This window comes from Schistocerca cancellata, chromosome 2 (genome assembly GCF_023864275.1).
Source record: "Schistocerca cancellata isolate TAMUIC-IGC-003103 chromosome 2, iqSchCanc2.1, whole genome shotgun sequence".
Classification (NCBI taxonomy): Eukaryota; Metazoa; Arthropoda; class Insecta; order Orthoptera; family Acrididae; genus Schistocerca; species Schistocerca cancellata.
This window is the reverse complement of record NC_064627.1, coordinates 43,758,983-43,779,391: the sequence shown is the minus strand read 5'-3', so window position 1 is coordinate 43,779,391 and position 20,409 is coordinate 43,758,983. Positions and strand designations below refer to the sequence as shown.

General features: G+C 45.2%; 1 protein-coding gene across 1 annotated transcript in view; it reads right to left on the bottom strand.

Moving 5' to 3' along the window:
• Positions 1 to 20,409, bottom strand: part of LOC126150576 (gustatory receptor for sugar taste 64e-like) — a 181,937-nt gene that overhangs the window by 15,150 nt on the left and 146,378 nt on the right. The window contains exons 8-9 of the mRNA XM_049915885.1: positions 13,252 to 13,406; positions 4,036 to 4,187 (exon numbers count right to left, since the gene is read on the bottom strand). Coding sequence (XP_049771842.1) covers positions 4,036 to 4,187; positions 13,252 to 13,406 — 307 coding nt within the window. The remainder of the gene's footprint in view (positions 1 to 4,035; positions 4,188 to 13,251; positions 13,407 to 20,409) is intronic.

Below are 20,409 nucleotides of genomic sequence, written 5' to 3'. Positions count from 1 at the left end.
TATTGTCTTTTTTATAAAAAGCCATAACTCAAATTCTAATCATGCAATTCATCTGAAATTTTTATTGTAGTGTTCTGAGAAGGTTATAAGACCACTGAACTACAGTTATTAATTTATCGTCGGAACTGTATTATTAACAGAGTTTGTAATTTTGCACATCCAAACTTAACTTTTTCTAAAACTCAGAACGTAATTGCAGGATCTCGTATTTTTTAGTTACAGGGAGACAGCAACACGTTGCGAAGAGTTCCTGAAAATTTCATAGCATTAGCGCACATACTTCTTGAGAAAAGGCTTCTAATAACGTAAAAAATGTAAAACAGAGAAATCAGGTTCAAAGAATGTCTTCTCATACTTCCACATGTAATAGCTTACCTCAATTTTAAAATCCTCCATACTGATCCTACTCATCCTCCGCGTTTCTCTTCTCTCCTCTTATAATCTGCCTGGCCTGTATTTACAGGTAAGACACTGATCTGTTAGCTTTCTTGAGCCTGCTGTCGTCGATGGTGTAAAATACTTTTGTTGTAAACGCACCAGGATCTATACCAACTCTCTTCATCACTTCAAGTCTACCATTACTTCTGTTAAATGTAACATAAAACTGCATCGTAGACACCTATGTTGAGTACTTCAAGTCCAAATAATGTCCTTTCTGAGCATCTAACCCAAATTACGTTATTGAGGCTTTCATTTGCATTTTGTGTCTTTCCGTGAAGACACTTTCTCAATAAATCAGGGTTTGCAAGAAACCTGAGTGTGGGCTTAACAGATTCATAACAGGTTCTGGTAATGAGTATTTATGCGAATAAGTCTCATTTCTGGTGTTAAACTTACACCAATCGTCTCTCGGACACAGATTGCGCATTGGTGTTTGGTCAGTGGATAATTTGTAGAAAAAAAATTGCCCACACAGTACGCCTCATGGCCTCTAAATTATGTGTGTTTTTCCTGATAGCTCTCCCATAAAATAACTGAAGAGAATCAGTTTCTTTCAGAGAAGTCTGCCTTTTCCTCCTAGGGGTTTTCCATCCTCAAGTACTTCACCTTTCTTCTCTTTCAGCAAATGACGAAGCCTACCACCAAGCCTCTTTTGGATTTGCTCAATACATTCCAACTTTTCTATTGTTGTATTGTACGGATTTTTATCTGCTACAGCTTTGAACGAAGAGGAGTCTCCGTCAACAAGGTATTTAGTATATCTAACACCATACTTGTCCACAGATCTGAAGAACATTGTCACAACTGCAGCAGCCTCCATGCCCTCACTTGAGCCACTATAATTTTTAGAGCATGCTACGTCATGCTTTTCTTGCCACAGTTTCTCACTGTTATCATTGTTGGACATTTTCCTTATTGCGCTCTGGTGGCAGTATTTACATATAATTTCTACATCTAAAACTTTACTTGAGTCAGTACCAATAACAGATGCAATTCCATACACATACATGTGACCGCTTTTCATCCAGGTCCCATCTACAGACACACACAGCTGTGTAGGAGATTCACTGTCATGAATCTATTTCTTTTAGGTTTATTTCCGCCAATTCGTCCACTGCTTTCTTCATAGAGACTTTGGCAGTATCACTTACAGTATCAGACATGTCTTTATGTAGTTTTTCAAACCTTGCACAAGGTGGAGGCATGTTCAGAAAACAACACGATAAATTACCTCCTTCCCTGCCCTGTCCAAGGCATCTCAGTGCATATGCTAATCTAAAAATGCTTTCAGAGGCACCAGTGTCAGTTTTTTTGAGGAGGAAAATTAAAATTCATAGCCACACGAATCACAAATTAATTTAAAATCACAAACTATTCCCACTCTTCTTTCTTCTACAACAATCACGCATTCCGTATTTTTACAGCCAACACATGAACATGAAAACTTTATAGCTTGACGGAGAAGCTCTAAATCAATAAGTCTGAATCCAGTGGAATCCATATCAACATCATTCACGTACCTGTACAATTCTTCTGTCCCAAGTTTCGATGCTGAAACTTATGTTCTTCATTTCGAGCTGCTTCCTACTTTTTTTGTTGGTAAACCGATTTCCATGAAACCTCAGTTTCCTAAAAACAGTTTTTCCACCACCCATTATGCATAAATTTTGACTTCCCCGTAAATGTTTGCGAATTCAACCTTTCCCAACTAATATGTGATAGTATTGTCAAAACGTAAATAAACCACATGCAAGAAAGTTTTCAGGCAAAGATATAGATGTCAGCCAGAGATATAGATGTCAGCCAAAGATATCGAAAGAAAACAGCCTTCACACTGACAAAAATTCCGCTGAAGCAAGCAGTTTCCCAAATGTCGGAAAAGGTGGGAGTGGCCGCCAGTGCAGAGTTAATCAGTTTAACAATTTAAAGGCATTTCTAAAGCTGCTATCACGATCAAATTCATACACAACATAGACTAAACTGTCTAGATCAATAAAATAACATTTTTGAAAAATCGATTTTTTGGGCCAAAATCCTTTACATTCCCCGTTAACCTAACGCCTAAAATAATGAGTGAAGAAATGTCTGAGATATTTTATAAACGACATAGTAAAAATAAATGAGATGATAAGAAGATAATGTAATTAGTTGGTTAATTTTCAATAAAAAATAACAAGTAATCAAAGATATGTTTTAATTATATAACTGACGTACTTTATTACATTAGCCTAGATATCGCAGACGTTGAGAAACGTATTTTCGACTCATATTTGTAATTTTATTTTGTAACTTGCAATTGAATCTCAAAGATGAAATTAATATTGACGTTTGATATCATAAAGATATATTAAGTGCGTAATTTCAGATTTTTTCTTGTCCCCCAACAAAGACACTTCAGGCCAAAACAATGAAAGAATTCAAAAAATCATTTTAAAATAGTGTATCTTTTAAAGTATACGATTCTTACCATTCATACTCTATAACAAGTAACTATATTATGTAGTGTAATAGCACAAAAGTATTAAGGCTGAGAAATTACTCCTTTTGTGGAAAACTATTGTTCAAAAAGTGAGTTTTTTTTTAAATTTGCGATCAATAACTTCGAGCAATTAACGATGTATTAAGGAATATGTTTAGCTAGGTGATAATGGTTTCAGTTTGTGCGTCAGAGTGTGTTGAACCAAATACTTTTATTTGAAAGGCCTAGGTCCGAGGTCGGCACCCTCCGGCTCGGGAGCCACATGCTGCTCTTTGGATCCAAGCTGCGGCTTAGTTCCATAGGCAGATATTATTTATTTTATAAGATTTTTTTTAATCGTTCTGAATCGATTAACGAGGATTAGGCACCATTTCTGTCCCTCACAATCAGCCCATTGTTCTCGCTTTTTACCGCACCCCTCCCCCATGACACTCGTCACTGTCGCACAGCGATAACCACGTCCTGCACCACTTGCGCTGTGGCTGCCGAAGTGTGCGGACGCTCTGTGCTGACGCTGCCGAGGTCAACCTGTCGCTCGTGATCTTGTAGCGACCGGTTGAGCGGGTTCACGCATTTGGCTACTCGCCTTACGTGTTCTCGCTCACCAGCGTTTCTATTTTTCATATTCGACAATAGCCTGCAAGGGCCTTTAGGGACTCGTGTGGCAAAATCCACGTGGCGTGACCCCCCCCCCCCCCTCCCATCTAAGAAAGCAAAAACTGTCGTGGCTTTCTAAAGAAGCAAAGTTGTCGTGTTGGGAGTTACGACATGGAGGAGGAGCCGAAACGAGACGATCGCTCCGGCGAGACGCAGGGTGTGGCAGAGAGCGGTCCAAGGGAGGTTTCCCGGACGACGGCAGCGTCTGGCCCCGCACCACCGACGAAGACGACGAGCGAGAGTGATGCTCGCGGCCGCCGGATGGACGCGGAAATTTCCGCGAACGGGCGGCGCCGCGCCTGCACACTCTCGGGAAGACGACGACGCATCGAGCCGCCGATCCCCCTGACAAAGGAGGAATTGTCCGCCACCATCGCCAGGCTGACCCCCAAGGAGAGTTGCATCTGCATGCAACGCTTGGCCGTGGGCACCGAAGCGGACAGGGAGGAGGTACTTACGAGACTGCGTTCCCTGATACCTGTGGGTCGCGCCAGGTAATTGCACGTCGCAGTCGCCACGACAGCTGCCGAGCCAGCAGTCGCACCGTCCGTGCCGGCTACAGAAGCCGCCACGCCCTCGCCAACGTCCAGCCTGGCAACACCCGACGAGCCTGCAGAGGCCGAGGCAAAACTCGCAGAAGCGCCCAGCCGTGGCCGTAGAGGACACTCCCTCCTCGCAGGCAAGTTCCGGTCGCGCCAGCCAGAAGAAGAGGGTACGTCGCAGGACGTCCGCATCGCCCAGGAAGCCTGACGAAGAAGGCTTCATCGCGCCCTCCCGGCGCCGCACAGCGATAGCCAGGTCGTTCGAAGTGGTGACGCCGGAACAGGCCGAGGCTGCAAACCGGTGTTGCAGATCTGCCGGAAGTAGCCGAGAGCGACGGGGACGGGACCACGCCGACTATGGCGACGAAGCCGCCCCGCCGCCCGCCGCTGATTACCATCCAGTGGAGTGAGGGCTATAGTGAGCTGAGAGAGAAGCTCTACTCCGTCGTGAAACCGAAAAAGACGATCGCGGGGACGGATACTTACAAGGCCAGAGCAGAGTGCGTAGAGGAGCACGGGAAAGCTCATGCAGCTCTGTAAGACCGAGAAGTGGAACTGTCTCACGCAGAGCACGGAACAGCTGAAGCAGCTGAAGGTCGTTTTCCGCCATCTGCCGCTGGAGATGGAACCGGCGATCCTGCAGCGGCAGGTGGAGGAACTCGGCTTCCAGACCCGCCACGTCGGCCTGATGAGGACCCACAGGGACGTGCCCCTTTTTCCTTGTGGTATTGGTCGACAATGTTGACAAACGGAAAATTTTTCGGGTTGAAAACATAGCCGACTTCGACGTAAAAGTCGAGCCACTCCGCGCAAAAGGCAGACGAACCCAGTGCTTCAACTGCCAGCGCACGGACCACGTGGCAAAGTTTTGCAGGGTGCCTGTACGCTGCTGCAAGTGCGCCGAGGAGCACCCGTCGCGGGACTGCCCCGAGAAGAAGGAAGACCGGACGGCGTGCTGCAACTGTAACGGGGACCACGTCGCCTGTTACCGGGGATGCGCCGCATTCGAGCGCGGGAAGCGCACCAGCCGCGTAAACCCGAGCCGCAGCTCCGCGGACGTCGGTAAGGGGAAGCTGGCCGCCCCCTCCGAGAGGCCAGGGCCGCTCGCAGGGGAGGCCGCACCGGCAGCGCAGCCGTCATAGCTGCCTTCGCAGGCAGCGCGGCCTGCAGTCGGGGAGGCCGGCTTCCGGGCGCCCGCGGCTGCGAGGAGGGTTGCCGACCTCGCAGGGCGCTCCCAGCACGCCGCTCCGCTGCCGACTACGGGGAAACGTCGCGATGGAGTCAAACCTTCCCGAAACGGCGAAGGAAGACACCACCGAGCTGGCCGCGCTTCTGCGGTCGCTCAGCCAGCTGATGACGCGGCTACCGGTGCTCGTGGGAGCGGTGACGGCGGCCCTCCAGGCCACCGCCGGGAGAAGCCGGCCTTAACATGAATAACGACCATATTTATGGGTTAACCATTTGCACATTCAGCGCTCGGGGTCTCCACCCCCAGCAGGGCGAGTTTCGGCAGTTCCTACGGGACGAGGCGGTCGACATCTGTCTTGCGAAGGAGACCTCCCTCAAACCCGGGGTCGACGTGCGAGCAGCAAATTTTTGCTGCTAGAGACATGACAGAGCCACCCACGGGGGCGGCACTGCCATCTACGTGAAGACGTCACTGCGCCACAGCCGGGTTCAACTGCCGGCGCTCAATGCGCTGGAGGCCACAGGAGAGGCCGTCAACACCACCGCCGGAAAGATTCTTTTCGTGTCGGTGTACCGGCAGCCTGGCAGACCGCTCATTGGCGGAGATTTCAAAGCGAAACACACCGAATGGAACTCGCGAACTGTCAGCCGCAGGCGGCGCCGCCTCTCCCGCGTTGTTCACCGCAACGGCGCGATCACCGTGGGGCCGTTTGATCCCACGATCTTCCCTGCACGGGGACAACCGGACGTGCTCGATATTCTCTTCTTAAGGGGATCGGGCAATTTGCGACCACCGAGACGTGTAACGTCCTGTCCTCCGACCTCGTACCGGTCATTTTTGACCTCGACGTGGCCGGAGCTTCTCTTCCAGAGAGCCGTCCGAGCCATCGCAGGCTGAACGCCGAGCGCTTTCAGACGAAAGCCCTCGAACTTGTAAGGGGTCCGTAGGCCCTTACTATAACTTTGCACTCGGCACAGGTCGATAGAGCGAACAATCGATTGTGACGTGTTGCGAGAGCAAGTGTCGAGATGCGCCAGAGTGATTGGCGGGAATGGTGTGTGCGTGTGGAGGCCATTATAGGAATACAGGGTTTTTAACCGAGAAGGGTGTCACCATCGCCGTGGTTAGACCCCTAAATAATAAATAAATACCGGGAAAGTGATGAAGTATCTTTATAAAAATGATCAGTGACGTTACTAGTGCCGATATTTAGTTTCGCGTCTACCGCGTAGATGCAGTGATGGATTAGCGTGTGACGATAATGGCAAATGAAGAAAGCCTGTCCTGAGATTAGCCGTAATTAGATACGTATGAATAAGGCAGTGGCTATCCCCTTTTTGTGTTTTGAGAAGAATATAAATTCGTAATTAGTAAAACTGTGTTGGTGTTCCTTATTACCATACATTCAGTATTATAGTATTGAACAGGAAGAACTGGAAAGTAACAACTTCCGTAGCAGTCAATTCCGATTACCAGCCCCATTAGGTTCACGGTCATGTTAATAACAAATATTGGGCTGCTATTCGATCAGATAAGGTCGGGATAAAAGCGGAGGTGTTACAAACAGCTCCAGGAGGCGCCAAACCCCGCTGGGGTAGGGGCAGACGCCGCCCTAGCATTCTTCACCCGAAGAATACTCCGAGCAGCAGAGGAAGCCACACCGAGACGTCGCCAAGGACCACGAGACTTCTCGCGACAGTTGCCGCGCCCTATACTGGACGCGATCACCGAAAAGAACCGACTATTTCGTTAATGTCAGCTCACTCGCCAACAAGACTCGAAGCGCCGCTTAAACCGCACGAGACGGGAAATTAAGGCAGCAGTCGAGCAGCACCGGAACCAGGAACGGGAAGACCTTGTGTCTACCCTCAATCCTGACGATGGCAGGGCATGGAGGGTGGTAAAACCCTCTTTCGCCGGCGACAGCAAATACCCCTTACAGGTCGGGAACGACTTCGCCAGCGATCCCGACGCGAAAGCCAACGTCCTGGCTGACGCATTTGCAGCCAACTTCACACCGGTGGCCGACGTCATCGACGACGACCACATATGGCGGGTCCACGAGCAACTACCAACCTTTCGCGCCGCAAGGGAGGAAGACGACGTTATCGAGCCGATAACGGAGGAGGAAGTCGCTGTGCAGCTTCACTCGCTGAACCCCAAGAAGGCTGGAGGCAGCGATGGCGTCACAAACCTCCCGCTGAAGAACCTTCCGCCGGGCCTACACCGGCAACTTGCCGATGTTTTCAACGAGATCCTCCGATCAGGTGACTACCCCTCTGCGTGGAAACACCCTCAGGTCGTGGCCATTCTCAAATCCGGCAAGGACCCACGCCAGGCATCGGACTACCGACCCATCAGCCTTTTCGAGAGGCTGTACGCGAGAAGACTGATGCGACACGTCACCCAGAAGGGCATCATCCCGAACGAGCAGTTCGGGTTTGGAGAAGAACATGCCACTTCCTACCATCTCCTGCGGGTGGTAGTACCGGCGATGAGGGCACTGGAAACAAGGGAATACTTCGGGGCAGTGCTCCTCGACGTCTCCCGAGCGTTTGACTCGGTGTGGCACGACGGTCTCGAGTTCAAACTTTTTGAACAAAGGATACCGACGTCCCACATGACGCTTCTGCGGTCGTACCTGTCCGAACGAATCTTCCACGTGAGGACTGACGACGGTACGTCCACAGACCGGCAGATACGTGCAGGGGTGCCGCAGGGGTCGGTACTCGGCCCCTCGCTGTACTCCATGTACACTGCCGACGCCCCGAAAGTGACAGGAGTTGAACTGGCGCTGTACGCGGATGATACGGCCCTGTTCACTCGCAGCATGAACGCCCAGGTGCTGAAAAACCGCCTCCAACGCGGGTGCGACGCCTTGGGCTCGTGGGCAACAAAGTGGCGGCTGAAATTCAACGCCACCAAGAGCCAGGCAGTCGTCTTCACCCGAAGACATCTGCCGCCAGTGTAGAGGTCACTGCTGCCCAGATATGTTGGTCAAAGACGTAAGTGGAGCGGCCTTCAGCTGGCATACTGTTGCTTTCCAGTGGCATTTGCAAGTATTTCACTTACAGGGGAAGCCTTTGATATTGAACACTCAGATCTCCACGAAACTTTGCTTAGAGTAACACTCAGTCAGAAAAACCACAGTAGTATGTGTCATTTCCATACAAAACTCCGCACTTGTCTGCTAGAGCCAACAGACTGTGACGTGTTGCAGCTGCACTAACCAGTGCTCGAGTTGCGAGAACGGTGTAGTTGCAGCTCGAATGTGCCTCTTGGAGTGTTCGCATGCGGGCTACTGTCTAAACTGTGTACAGTGATATTACGAAGAGAGGTAATACTACGAGTGTATTCCAAATATTAGGGACAAAGTTGCGACGTGCTGCATATCGAAATGAAATCGGGGTCGAGGTTAGAGAGTTCACGGATATGTTATATGACACAATAATTCAGAAATATAATGGGAATGACACAGAAATACATGACGTTAGGCTGGATAGACACACTGATTTTGAAGGACAGGAAGAAGGTGAACCTGAATGTGGCTTGTTCAATCCGTACACGACATCCACCTCCAGAGCAACGGGAACAGTCCAGGCACTGTGAGTACGAACTCTCTCCACCCAGTGTACTAGGAGATATTGATGACAGAGTACTGTAGTACATTTATGAAGACTATTACTGTAATGGCTTCAATACCTATACCTAACTAATGAGTCGCTAGAAGAGCATTAAAAGTACATAAATTTTCATATTAATTCCAAATTATATGTCAAGCAAAATGCCAACAGGAGCTCGTCTCAAAGCAAGCAGACTGACGCAATTACAAACTATAAAAGAGCATATAATATCGCAACTTGATAGACCAAGGTTGTAAGCATCTACAGTTCACTATTGGTATCAGCAAATGTATGTACTAGAATCCTCTAAAATTCAAAGCTTTGATTTCTTTTATCGACAGTCTTAGGGCTCAATATGGTATTTCATCCAGGCATATTACTGCATTTGTTACACGTAAGAACACATAACGTATAGCATACGCTCGTAAAGCACAACAGTGTGTGGAGGAATTGGACATACTTTTGACAGAGCGCAGTGTGGAGGAAGGAAATGACTGGAACAGTGAACAGAGCCAATTCCAGTATATGTCATCATCATCAACACAGTCTCACAGAGGAGAGAGAATTACAGCTATAGTGCGTTGCAGTCTGTACATAACTCTACCTACAGCTACACAAGTGATGCTGCTTTATCAGTGACAAACAGATTAGCAAACAAGTTGTACATATCTTTTTGAGAGGCACAAGGCATTCTCGGCCCAGATATTTAAGAAAACGTGAAGCAACCTGCCGACGAAACATTCATGCGGAGGCACGTAACAGTGGAAAAATGACTAAAAAGCACATGAAACGTTTTCTAACTTCAGCGCTTGGCAAACGTGTAACAACTGAATAGAGACTATTGCTGTGTGATTTCTAGTCAGGTCATTCAGATCGTACCCCTCTAGACGTAAGTGTTCCGAACAAGCATGTTGCGTTTGAGATATTGCTATCGAAAACAATAAATATTGCGAACCTCTTGATGTTTACTTCTTTCGGCAGTATAAGCTCTACATCAGCAGGACTGCTGATTTCGTAAGACTGCAATGTGCGAGACCACAGGTGAAGGAACATGGTCGTTCCTTCATCATCAAACTTCACTCTGTGATTTACAGTCAATTTTCTGCATCAAAGTATAGGCCTATGTTGCAATATGCTTAGCAGGTTATCACACTGACATAATCATATCACCGTCTGAAAATATAATTAGTGTGGCTTTTCACACTAGACTGCTTGAATGCGAAACTAATTTTGAATGTGAAAACGTGGCTTTGGTGAGTCGTGCACATTCTTCTCTTCCACTTTGTTTTAATCACTTCATCGAAATCCCGCATGTCCTCTGTGAGGGATAATATAAGCACTATCAGGTGTGCAGGATGTGGTGTCACCGCCAGACACCACACTTGCTAGGTGGTAGCGTTTAAATCGGCCGCGGTCCGTTAGTACACGTCGGACCCGCGTGTCGCCACTATCAGTGATAGTCTAGAGAGACTCCTTAGCACTCGCCCAGTAGTACAGCCGACTTTGCTAGCGATGCTTCACTGTCTATATACGCTCTCATTTGCAGAGACGACAGTTTAGCATAGGCTTCAGCTACGTCATTTGCTACGACCTAGCAAGGCGCCATATTCAGTTACTATGTATCCTGAACAGATAATATTGGGAATCATGTACCGTCAAGAGCGACGTTCATCATTAATGGATTAAAGTTAAGTATCAAACTTATTACGTCCGTTTTCTGAATTCTCATTCCTTGTCATGTTCCAGACCTCATGTCAGTATAGTTCTTCCCTCCTCACGGCATCCTGCGTGAGCTAAAATGCGTGCATTTCGGCCTCCTCTAGTAACACGGTGTTGGCTCTTCTGCCAACACAACACAAGATATGTGTGTTTTGCGCTGTTGTAATGACTTTAAGCGAAGAGTTTTGGCAATGTTGATTGAAAATGTAATGATATACTGTCGTGATTGAATTACGTATAATTTTCCTCCTATGGAACTGATACCTTTATCCTCCATTTCTCCCTATTAAAATTTTGCTTGTAATAGAATGCAGCGTTTTGCTTGGAAATGACAAGATCACTGTTTTGTTTTGTTTTGTTTTTTTTACTATCGAGCGCTATTTTGAACATGGTTTCGTGCGATTCCGAGCGTTCGAGGTCAAAGATGTCCCTTGTTACCTTATTTAAGAACAAATGAACAGCACTGAACTGTTGCTTTTTTCTTGCCTTAATGTCATGGTAGAGATCAGACGCACCGGCAACTAAACGTTCTCGCGCTCGGCTGTATATTAACAGGGTGCAATGCTATGGACCATCTCTCAAAAGCATTTCAGACTGCACAGTCTTAGCGGGTGTTTCCTGTTACGAACGAGACGAGAGTTACTCTAAATTAATTGCTCCCAAAGTCCGATTGCGTTAACGCAGAATAGGAATCAAGAGCCTCCAGCAAAAAGGTTCGTAAGACCCAGAACCACATTGAGGTTAAGGTATGTCACTGTTGAGTCAGTGCTATCAACGTGCGATGCAGAAAAAAAAAAGTGTCTGCACTTTTTGAATTGGCTCGTGTTCGTGAAGCAGCGGGGAAATAGAAATCAGTCAAGTCTGAAGTATTAGTTAACAAAACGAAAGGTGGAAACGGATACAAAAGTGAAGCAGAGTCTCTTAAAGTTCGAACCTCTGATACTATAAATGTTAACGAGTGCGGACGTGATTAGAGACCGGTTTACTGTGCATGATATAAATAAATACCTCACAGTTCTTGTTACGTCTGCCACAGACGGCCCCTGCCAGGCAGACTACACTCAAGACACCCCTGTGTACCATATAACATAAACAAGCACTTGCAGGCGCAACCAAGAGGAAAACAATTCTTCAAAATAACAGAACTTAGTAGAGACTATTGCGAACCTTTTTCTGCAGAGGTCGCCTCACAGACACAGGGAAAGTTGGAGTGCTCCGCCGACCTCCGCCGGCTTTATAAGGCCAGCACAGCAGCAGTACAGCCACCCTACCCTCCATCTCTACACCCTCCATCTCCTTTCCCAAGGTGGCTTCCGTCAACTCCCCCTCCCGGATGATGCCCTCTCTCCCTCCATTTATCCTTCCTATCAACTCTGATCCTCCCTCCCCCTCCTTTCCTCTGTCCTTTCCCTGGGCTCCCTCTTCCCCCCCCCCCTTCCGTCCTGTTTCCTCCCCACTAAACCTCTCCCTATCTCCCTTCTCCCCCCCAGTCCTTTTGTATTCCCCTCCTCTGCCTACCCCCCTCCCTGTCGCGTCTGCCCCCCACCCCTCTTATGGGTCCTCATCCTCCATCAGCTCCTTTCCCGGTTCCCCCCCTTCGCTTTTACTCTCCTTTCCCCCCCTTTTTTGTTTTCCCATCTTCTGTCCAGTTTCCCCCCACCTGCTCTCGACTGTGGTGTCACATTTGCCAACTTTTTCGTGCAGTGTTCCAGTGACTATTCAGTGTTGTTTGTCTTTCTCATGTTGCGAACAGAAACCATGCAGTCGCTGGGTGTGAATTTTATGTCTTTTGCGAACGGAATCCAGACTGTCGCCGTGTTTTTTAATTGTCTATTGTTTTCCCTGTCTGCTCTGTATGTATTTTTATTAGCATCATCATCCCTCTGTGGTTTGTTTTAAGTTCCACGATTTCTTTTCGCCTTGTTACTCTCTAAGTCCCCGATTTTATCGCCTGTTTTTTATGATTATTTGTTCTCCTGATGTTTGTCACAAAATCTGTAGGCTGAAGAGCGGCATACTAAGCTGCTGCCAGCCCGCCCCCTTTGGGGGGAATTGAAATTCAATAAAGAAAAAAAAAAAAAAAACAGTACAGCCAGTTCCTCGCCGAGCTAGGACCAGCTACGAGGGACCTCACCGACACACTTGATGAATAGTCGTCTACATGTTATTTGTTTTCTTTGTGTGTATATAGTGATTGTTCGAGAAGTGTAGTTCAGTTTCAATAAACGACATTATACTCAGTGTTCTACAATACTGAGTATTCTTCAGTTCTAAGCCGGAATACGCATTCTTATTGTAGAAACATTCGTATTTATACCTCTCAGTACAGAACAAAACATGTGCTACGTTAAGCATATAGTAGAGTGATTGGTAACTTAGTGTAGACTTCACTGTAGTACAGTTACGTTACAATCGGTAACCATCCAATCCGATAGGTACTGAATGCGGGGGAACGGGTCGTAGTTTTACAGCAAGCAGACGAAAGCGTGAGGATTATTTGGCAGTTTCAGCTATTATGATATCACAGACAACCTTGAGGTGCTGGGGTACGTCGAAAAGAGTGAAACAGATGGTGTACGTTTTCTGTAAAGACCTCAGTACTGTAGTCCAGCGGTGGCACGGAGTAGAGCAGAGTGCTGGGCTCCTTGCTCCGGACGTAGATGTCTGAAGCCGATAGTGAGACGAGGCAGGTCTTGGCGAACAGGTAGATGAACGACCAGTAGTAGTACACCGTCTCCACCGCACTGGCCAGTGGCCTGCAACCAGACAGCAAGTGTTACGTGCTATGGAGACTGGTTCATTCTCCTGCTATAACATTCCGAACAATTACGCACAATTTAACACATGTACAAAACATTTGAAAGAAGTTCGATGCGTAGCGGAATGTGCCGTGATACCTATCCGTCAGAGTGCCAACGCAAAATCCAAAACCGAACAGTGGTTTCCATATGGATCAATGTAAATTCAGTTAATTCGTCTGGACATTCCAAAATATATATCAAAAACACATTTGTACAGAATAAGTCTAATAATTAAAAAAGTATTTTTCACTTTTATTCTCCTTCAGCACGATCGTGGTAATTACCTTCTTTGTAAGGCTGCCGGCTCTCTACACATTTTATGGTCCCATTGTAATGTCCCCACAGCAAATACCCTCTACGACGATCCAAGTAATCATTTTCAATCAAACCATCCGCATTCATTCACTTTGGAAAAGTTATCTGATCTGATTTTCTCGTAATATATGCGGCGACAGCTCATCTACGCCAAAGTATTTTCTAGTGCATTTATTCTTTGAAATAACAGAGATGCATATATGCATTCTCCATGGTTGTTGGAGTGGTAACTAGGAGAGCTTCTGGAGTAACGGCTGAGGGATTGACGTGTTTCTGAGAGATACATATTCTGTTTTTCTTCTCGCTAAAGCGAGCCAATTAACATTTGGGCCGTTAGCGGTTTGTTTTGAAGAGAGATTGTAAAAGAAAAATAATTAAGGCGTGGAATCACCGGAGATCTGGACATGTAATGGAGATGGGTTTAATACACGATTTCCTCCATAAATAAGGTTTGTGACTTTTTTGTTCTGGAGTGAATGAACGAATGAGGTTTTCCTGAATCATTTGTTGATCACGTTGGCCCTGTAATTAGTGAGGAAGTTTCAGCTGTGTCGAAGAGAATCTATGTTAAATCGTCCAAAAAGGCTTCGTACACATCTGGAATTCGCAGTCTTTTGTAAAGGGAACAAATTGTCCAAACGATTGATTCCCCTGACAGACTGCAGTGTTTAACAGTAATAATAAATGTAAAGATCTCTTACAGCAAGCCAGCCTCTGATTACCAAGACGAAGGACTCCACCAAAGATTCTGTTTGGCTGATTCCTTTCATCACTATATCACAGGTTCGAGTCTTGTCACGGTCGCCATTTTAACATTTTAATGTTCGGATAATAAGTTGCCGTCTCTTTAATCTAAGAATAGATGATCAATGCAGTTAGCCGCTATCTCTGTGTAATGTCTTATCTGTATAGACGTGTATCTGTTGTCTTTAAGATTCCTTCACCTTCACACATAAGTCTATACAGTAAAGTAAGTCACTCCCAGCTCTTGGCTGATCCGTGATAAGACAGGCAAAAAATTAGACTAATGGAGGATTATTAGTATTATCTCTATTTTCATTCGCTCTCTCTCTTTTTCGCCTTTATCTATGTATAGTTTTTAATATAAGATTTCACTATGATAGAGCTAAAACGAAGCGATTAACTTATTAGCAAGATAAATGCTCAATAGGAGAACATGTGGTATCACCTTACATGCAGTATGCATATATATCTTGAAATTTAAAAACTGAGAATAACTATATTACACCGAATATTGTACACGCATTAATTAGTTTCACGTACTATATTATTAGCTCTCCCAATCAATGGAAAACAGCACAAAAATACCGGAAACAACACAAAGGCGAACAGGAAAATGCAATTGTCGTTATTTATATTAGTAAGGCTGACAGACACACCACGTGGCGAATCCTGAGGCACTCGACGAAAACTGACCCAAATTTTTCGTCAGGAAAGTCGTCGAAAAACAAAACCGACGATAACTGAAGTCAATGAAAACTGGGTTACTAGCGTGAAGGTACAGCTTGATACGTGGTAAAAATATGCTCAATAATATTAGCAATAGTAATAATAATAACAATAATAATATACTTAGTGACAACCAAATAATTTTTTGCTGGATGGTACAACAGTCAACCAGACACGGAAGTAATGTAGTATTTGTTGATTTCCGGCAGTTTTTTTTTTTTTTCAGAAACTGAGACATTCATACATATAGAAGACAAATTAATTGTGACAAATAACTGAAGTAGCTTTGTAAAGGTCATGGAAGTTGGCAACGGCCGGGAGAGCTTTTGATGATCCGATACCTTCTGAATAACACCATTTCCAGATCATACTTTACACACTGTATGGAGATCGAAGGGAATTCATTATACAAGAGGAACTGTTATGATTGATGAAGAAAGCTGTGATATATGCAACAAAAAGGACTGAGGAGAAATTCGTGGGAAGTGGGGATTAAAACTGAAAATATTGTGTCTTAATTATTAGTAAATTGTTTTCTGCTGTAATGCACACTTTACTGCGTGACATTATAGTAAAGCATAGAATAAAAATAAATAACAGAAACAGCAATGGCTGTGGTGTTTGCTGTACGTTCAAGTATATGGCTTCCGCTATTTTTCTACATAATTTTCTACAAGTAACTTTTTCCAGATTATGTCCTCCTCTGGGGAAAACATATGGTAGCTTAGGACCAGTTTTGTAACCCGCTTCGTAGAAACCCAACAACAAAGATTAATGGTAAATTTTATAATGTTACTTGACAGGGAATATTTACTTCATTATACTTTATATATTCCAAATACTGTTCGAATCTCAAATATGACGGCGCTTTGATTCTGTTGATCTCTGTCAACGCTCACACACAACTAAATTCAAATGGTGTATATTACTGCAGTATTTCGAAACTATAAGAAAACAGAGGTCCTAAATGAATATTTTATACAATTTTATATCGTCGCATTTGTCTGGATATACAATGAGAACAGTGACAGTGAATGCAAGAGATCACTCTGCATAAGTATATTTCCACTTGGTACGTCAAGGCACTGTACAGTACAGAAAAATTAGGAAGTGTTGAATACTCTACTAACAGTTGCAAATAAACCTGTTGATTCGGTGAGAAGTAAAAGCACAAAATTCGGTGAGGAGTAAAAGCATAAAACCAAGATGGTGGAGACAGTTGTGGAATGAAAGCAGTGTAACGAATGACGAGTGTCAGGAGGCCTGATCCTTCAAAATCAACGCCAGATCCATAAAAGATAAAAGGAAGGAAGTTTATAGCTTAACGTGCCGTCGAGGACGAGATCATAGAAACAAATCACAACCTCGGATTCTCCTAGTTCAGGCTTTTCCAGCTCGTCGGCTCCGTTGTGAGCCACGGAGCGCTCCCTGCTCCAGGGAGCTGTGTCGCTCGCTGTGGCCATTCAAGTGGGCCGGCACGCCGGTACGTGGTACGGCTGGCTCAGGCAGGCGGCAAGGCAAACGTTTTGATGTTCCAGCTGCGTCTTACAAGATCGACACCTCATACTCTTAGCTGCTAAGGTGTGGTGACGTGCTACACCAGGAAATACGATGTTCAGCAAATAAATAAATGGACTCTGAGCACTATGGGACTCAACTGCTGAGGTCATTAGTCCCCTAGAACTTAGAACTAGTTAAACCTAACTAACCTAAGGACATCACACACATCCATGCCCGAGGCAGGATTCGAACCTGCGACCGTAGCGGTCTCGCGGTTCCAGACTGCAGCGCCAGAACCGCGCGGCCACTTCGGCCAGCCAGCAAATAAATAAGAAACAACTGTTTAACAAGGAATTGCATATTATATTTATTGGGCCTCTGTAACTTGGCATTTTCTTTTCATTACAAGATCGGAGATATCAGGCGTCAAAGTGTTCACACCGTTAATGCGGAGGATGACCTTCATTGTTGCATCCTGAAGAAACGATCGTTCCTTACTTTTTCCTCTTCTTATTGCTGAGGAAAGATGCTCACAACAATATGTAGATACAAACATGCACATGGTCTGAGCGTCATTTTTGTGAAGCTTGGGAAATGTTTTTTGCTGTAATGAACGATACCATAGTGACAAATCCAACGTGTTGTAGTACCTCTCTTTCAACAAAGTTAAATTTTGCAAATCAATAATCTCCAATTGAATTGACGATGACAAGTCATCGGGGGAAACTGAAAAAGAATTGCTGAACACCTTAAGTTCCATTTCCAAACTAGTGAGGTCACGGAATCGTGTTTCAGACGACGTGATGAGCTGGTTTAACTTTGCTTGGTAATCGCCGAAAGTGGTACCTTCAGGTAGTTTTAAACAAGCAAGACGATTGAAGAACGTTAAATGTCCATTACTCATGTACCTCTCAAATAAACGTAACTTTCCATGAACGCGTTGATCCGGTCGTGCATGTCAACAATTAGCTGCCCTTTACCCTGCAGTGACAGATTTAAATTATTCAGATGCATAGTTATGTCAGCTAGGAACGCCACGTCTGATATCCATTTTAAATCTTTCAGACAACGCATTTCTTCCCCTTTCATGTCGAGAAAAAGGGATTTTTCCTCACGAATGGCAAAGAAAACATCAAGAACTTTTCCCCGACCCAGTCAACGAACTGTACTGTGGTAAGGTATATCCCCATACTCCGCTTCCATATCTTTCAGTAATCCTTTGAATTGGCGATGATTCATACCGTGACGCCGCACAAAATTCACACACTTCACGACATCTTTCATTACGCAACCTAGCTCTACTGTTTCAGCACACAGTGCCTCTTGGAGAATAAAACAATGAAGAGTCAAAATGACTTTCCCGAATTCGTCCCTAAGTTTATTTTTCAAACGAGAAGCAAAATCTTGGTGACGCCCGATCATTTGTGGTGCACCGTCTGTCGCCACAGAATGGAGATTATCCCACGGCAAATTCACATTGTCCACTGATTCACAAACAGCTTCAAAAATGTCACGTCCTGTTGCGATGTAATCGAGTGGTAACACATCCAAGAGCTCTTCAGTTACTTCTAGCTCCATATCGACACCACGCACAAAGACTGCAAGCTTGGCACAGTTCGATAAGTCGGTGCTTTCGCCAAGCGCGACAAAGCTCTCCGCCTTTTTCCTGAGCGGTGTCTCTAAATCCGCTGCCATGTCCAGGATTCGACGAGACATTGTTTGCTTCGACAGGCAAACCCCTTCAATTACCTGGACCTCCCTTGGAAACAAACATTCTGCAACTGCTACCATGCACGATTTTACGAGTGGTCTCACCGAAAACGGATTGCCACTCGTCGCAATGATGTGAGCGACCCTGTAGTTTGCTCGAATTGCAGATGCAGTAGTATTTTCTCCGCTCTCATTCACCTGAAAATTATAAACGCATTACAGAACACGAAATATGTTGTATGTTTCGATACCCTCCGTATTACGAAACCGTTTGTAAACTTAGGTCCCCTGGTATGTCGTTCTTAAGTCTGGCTACCAGTTCTCTGCGTGCAACGCCTTCTACCTGATCGTAGTGCACTGCGTGAAGACGTGTATAAAGTTGCTGCATATTGTACCTCTTCGCAGAATTAAATAATTTATGACATACAAGACACTGCGGACGACCATCCCTCTCAATGAATAGAAGGTATCCTCCAATAGAGGTGCAGGGCTCACGCGGCTAGTCATAGCGGTCATTGAACACGGATTATTGAGTCAGTTGCGGCTGCATGCGGCCAGGGGGCAGTGAGTTCGCTTTCCCCCTCCACGCGGGCTCCGAGCTGCCGCAGTGAGCGCTCCGGAGCGCTCCGGCTCCCTGGAGCTCGGTTGGAACAGCCTGTCCTAGTTGGAGTAACCATTCCGGCAATCATCGTAACCGTTACAGGGGATTTATTGGGTTGGTGCGTAAGTTCGTAACGTCTTTGCTTTGCATGTTGGTATTCCGTTTGCTATGGATTCCTCTATCGATTGTCGTTTTTTATTTGATGTTAACTATTGCTGTTTGAGTCTACATATTGTTTCTTTGCCATTTGGAGATAGTGAGTGGAGCTGTGGATTATAGAAAACGGTGTGCCAAGTGGAGTAATGGGAACATTTCCGACATGTTACTCTGCTTGAGTTCAATAGACCAGAAGTTCTCAAGCTTTTTCCGTCGCGCCCCCCTTCTTAAACATAAATTATTTTACCTTCTCCCCCATTTTGTTTTCCGTCCTCAGCGCTTTTCATACTTGGCACAAAAACGGCCCATGATATCTGTTTACTTCTGTCTAAGTATTACAACTATCAATTAGAATAAGAAGAAGAAGAATAACAATAACAACAACAATAATTATAGAATGTCATTCAGCACACGAGAGGAAATTTTTTAAAAAAATTATCAGACATTTGTATTATTCAGTGGTGGCGCAACTGACAAATACAACCAGTTTATAATGAGCGAGTGCAGTTGTTGGAACTGAGAAAATATGTGTACCTCACTAAATATTTTTATAGATTAGTTCAGAAATTAGTTAGTTATTTAAAATTTAAGTGTTTCCTTCTGCAATGCTTTTAATTCAGTTAGAACGTTTTCATACTTAAAAGATCACGACGTATAAATAACGATAGAACAAAATATTCAACATTTAAATGCCACTTTAAAAACTGTTATATTCAAACTGATGATCCAAAAAAGGAAATAAACAACAACTTTCAGAACACATTCCAGCTGTAGGTGAGGTCGATGTTTTGTCTTGATTAACGCCAGTAAGTTGATGCGAAGAGTGTCCTTCTTGCTAAATTGGGTTATTGACTCCGAGTGTGCACACAGAAGTTTTCGAGAGACTTCGATCTAAGTGTTCTGTCACTTGAGAACTGTATTAGCTCCTCTTGTTCTACTGTTGACACATGGTCTGTTACGATCGTAACTGATGTGGATCCAGTCATACTCAGATAAAGGAAAATTATTATCGAATTTCTGAGTGAAGTTTTCGATATGTAATAAGCCAATTCTAATTTTTACTCTGTAGCGGAGTGCGCGCTGATATGAAACTTTCTGGAAGATTAAAACTGCGTGCCGGACGGAGACTCGAAATCTGGTCTCTGCCTAGTGAGCAACCCAAGCACGACTCAGCACCCGTCCCGACATCTAGTCTCGGTCCGGCAC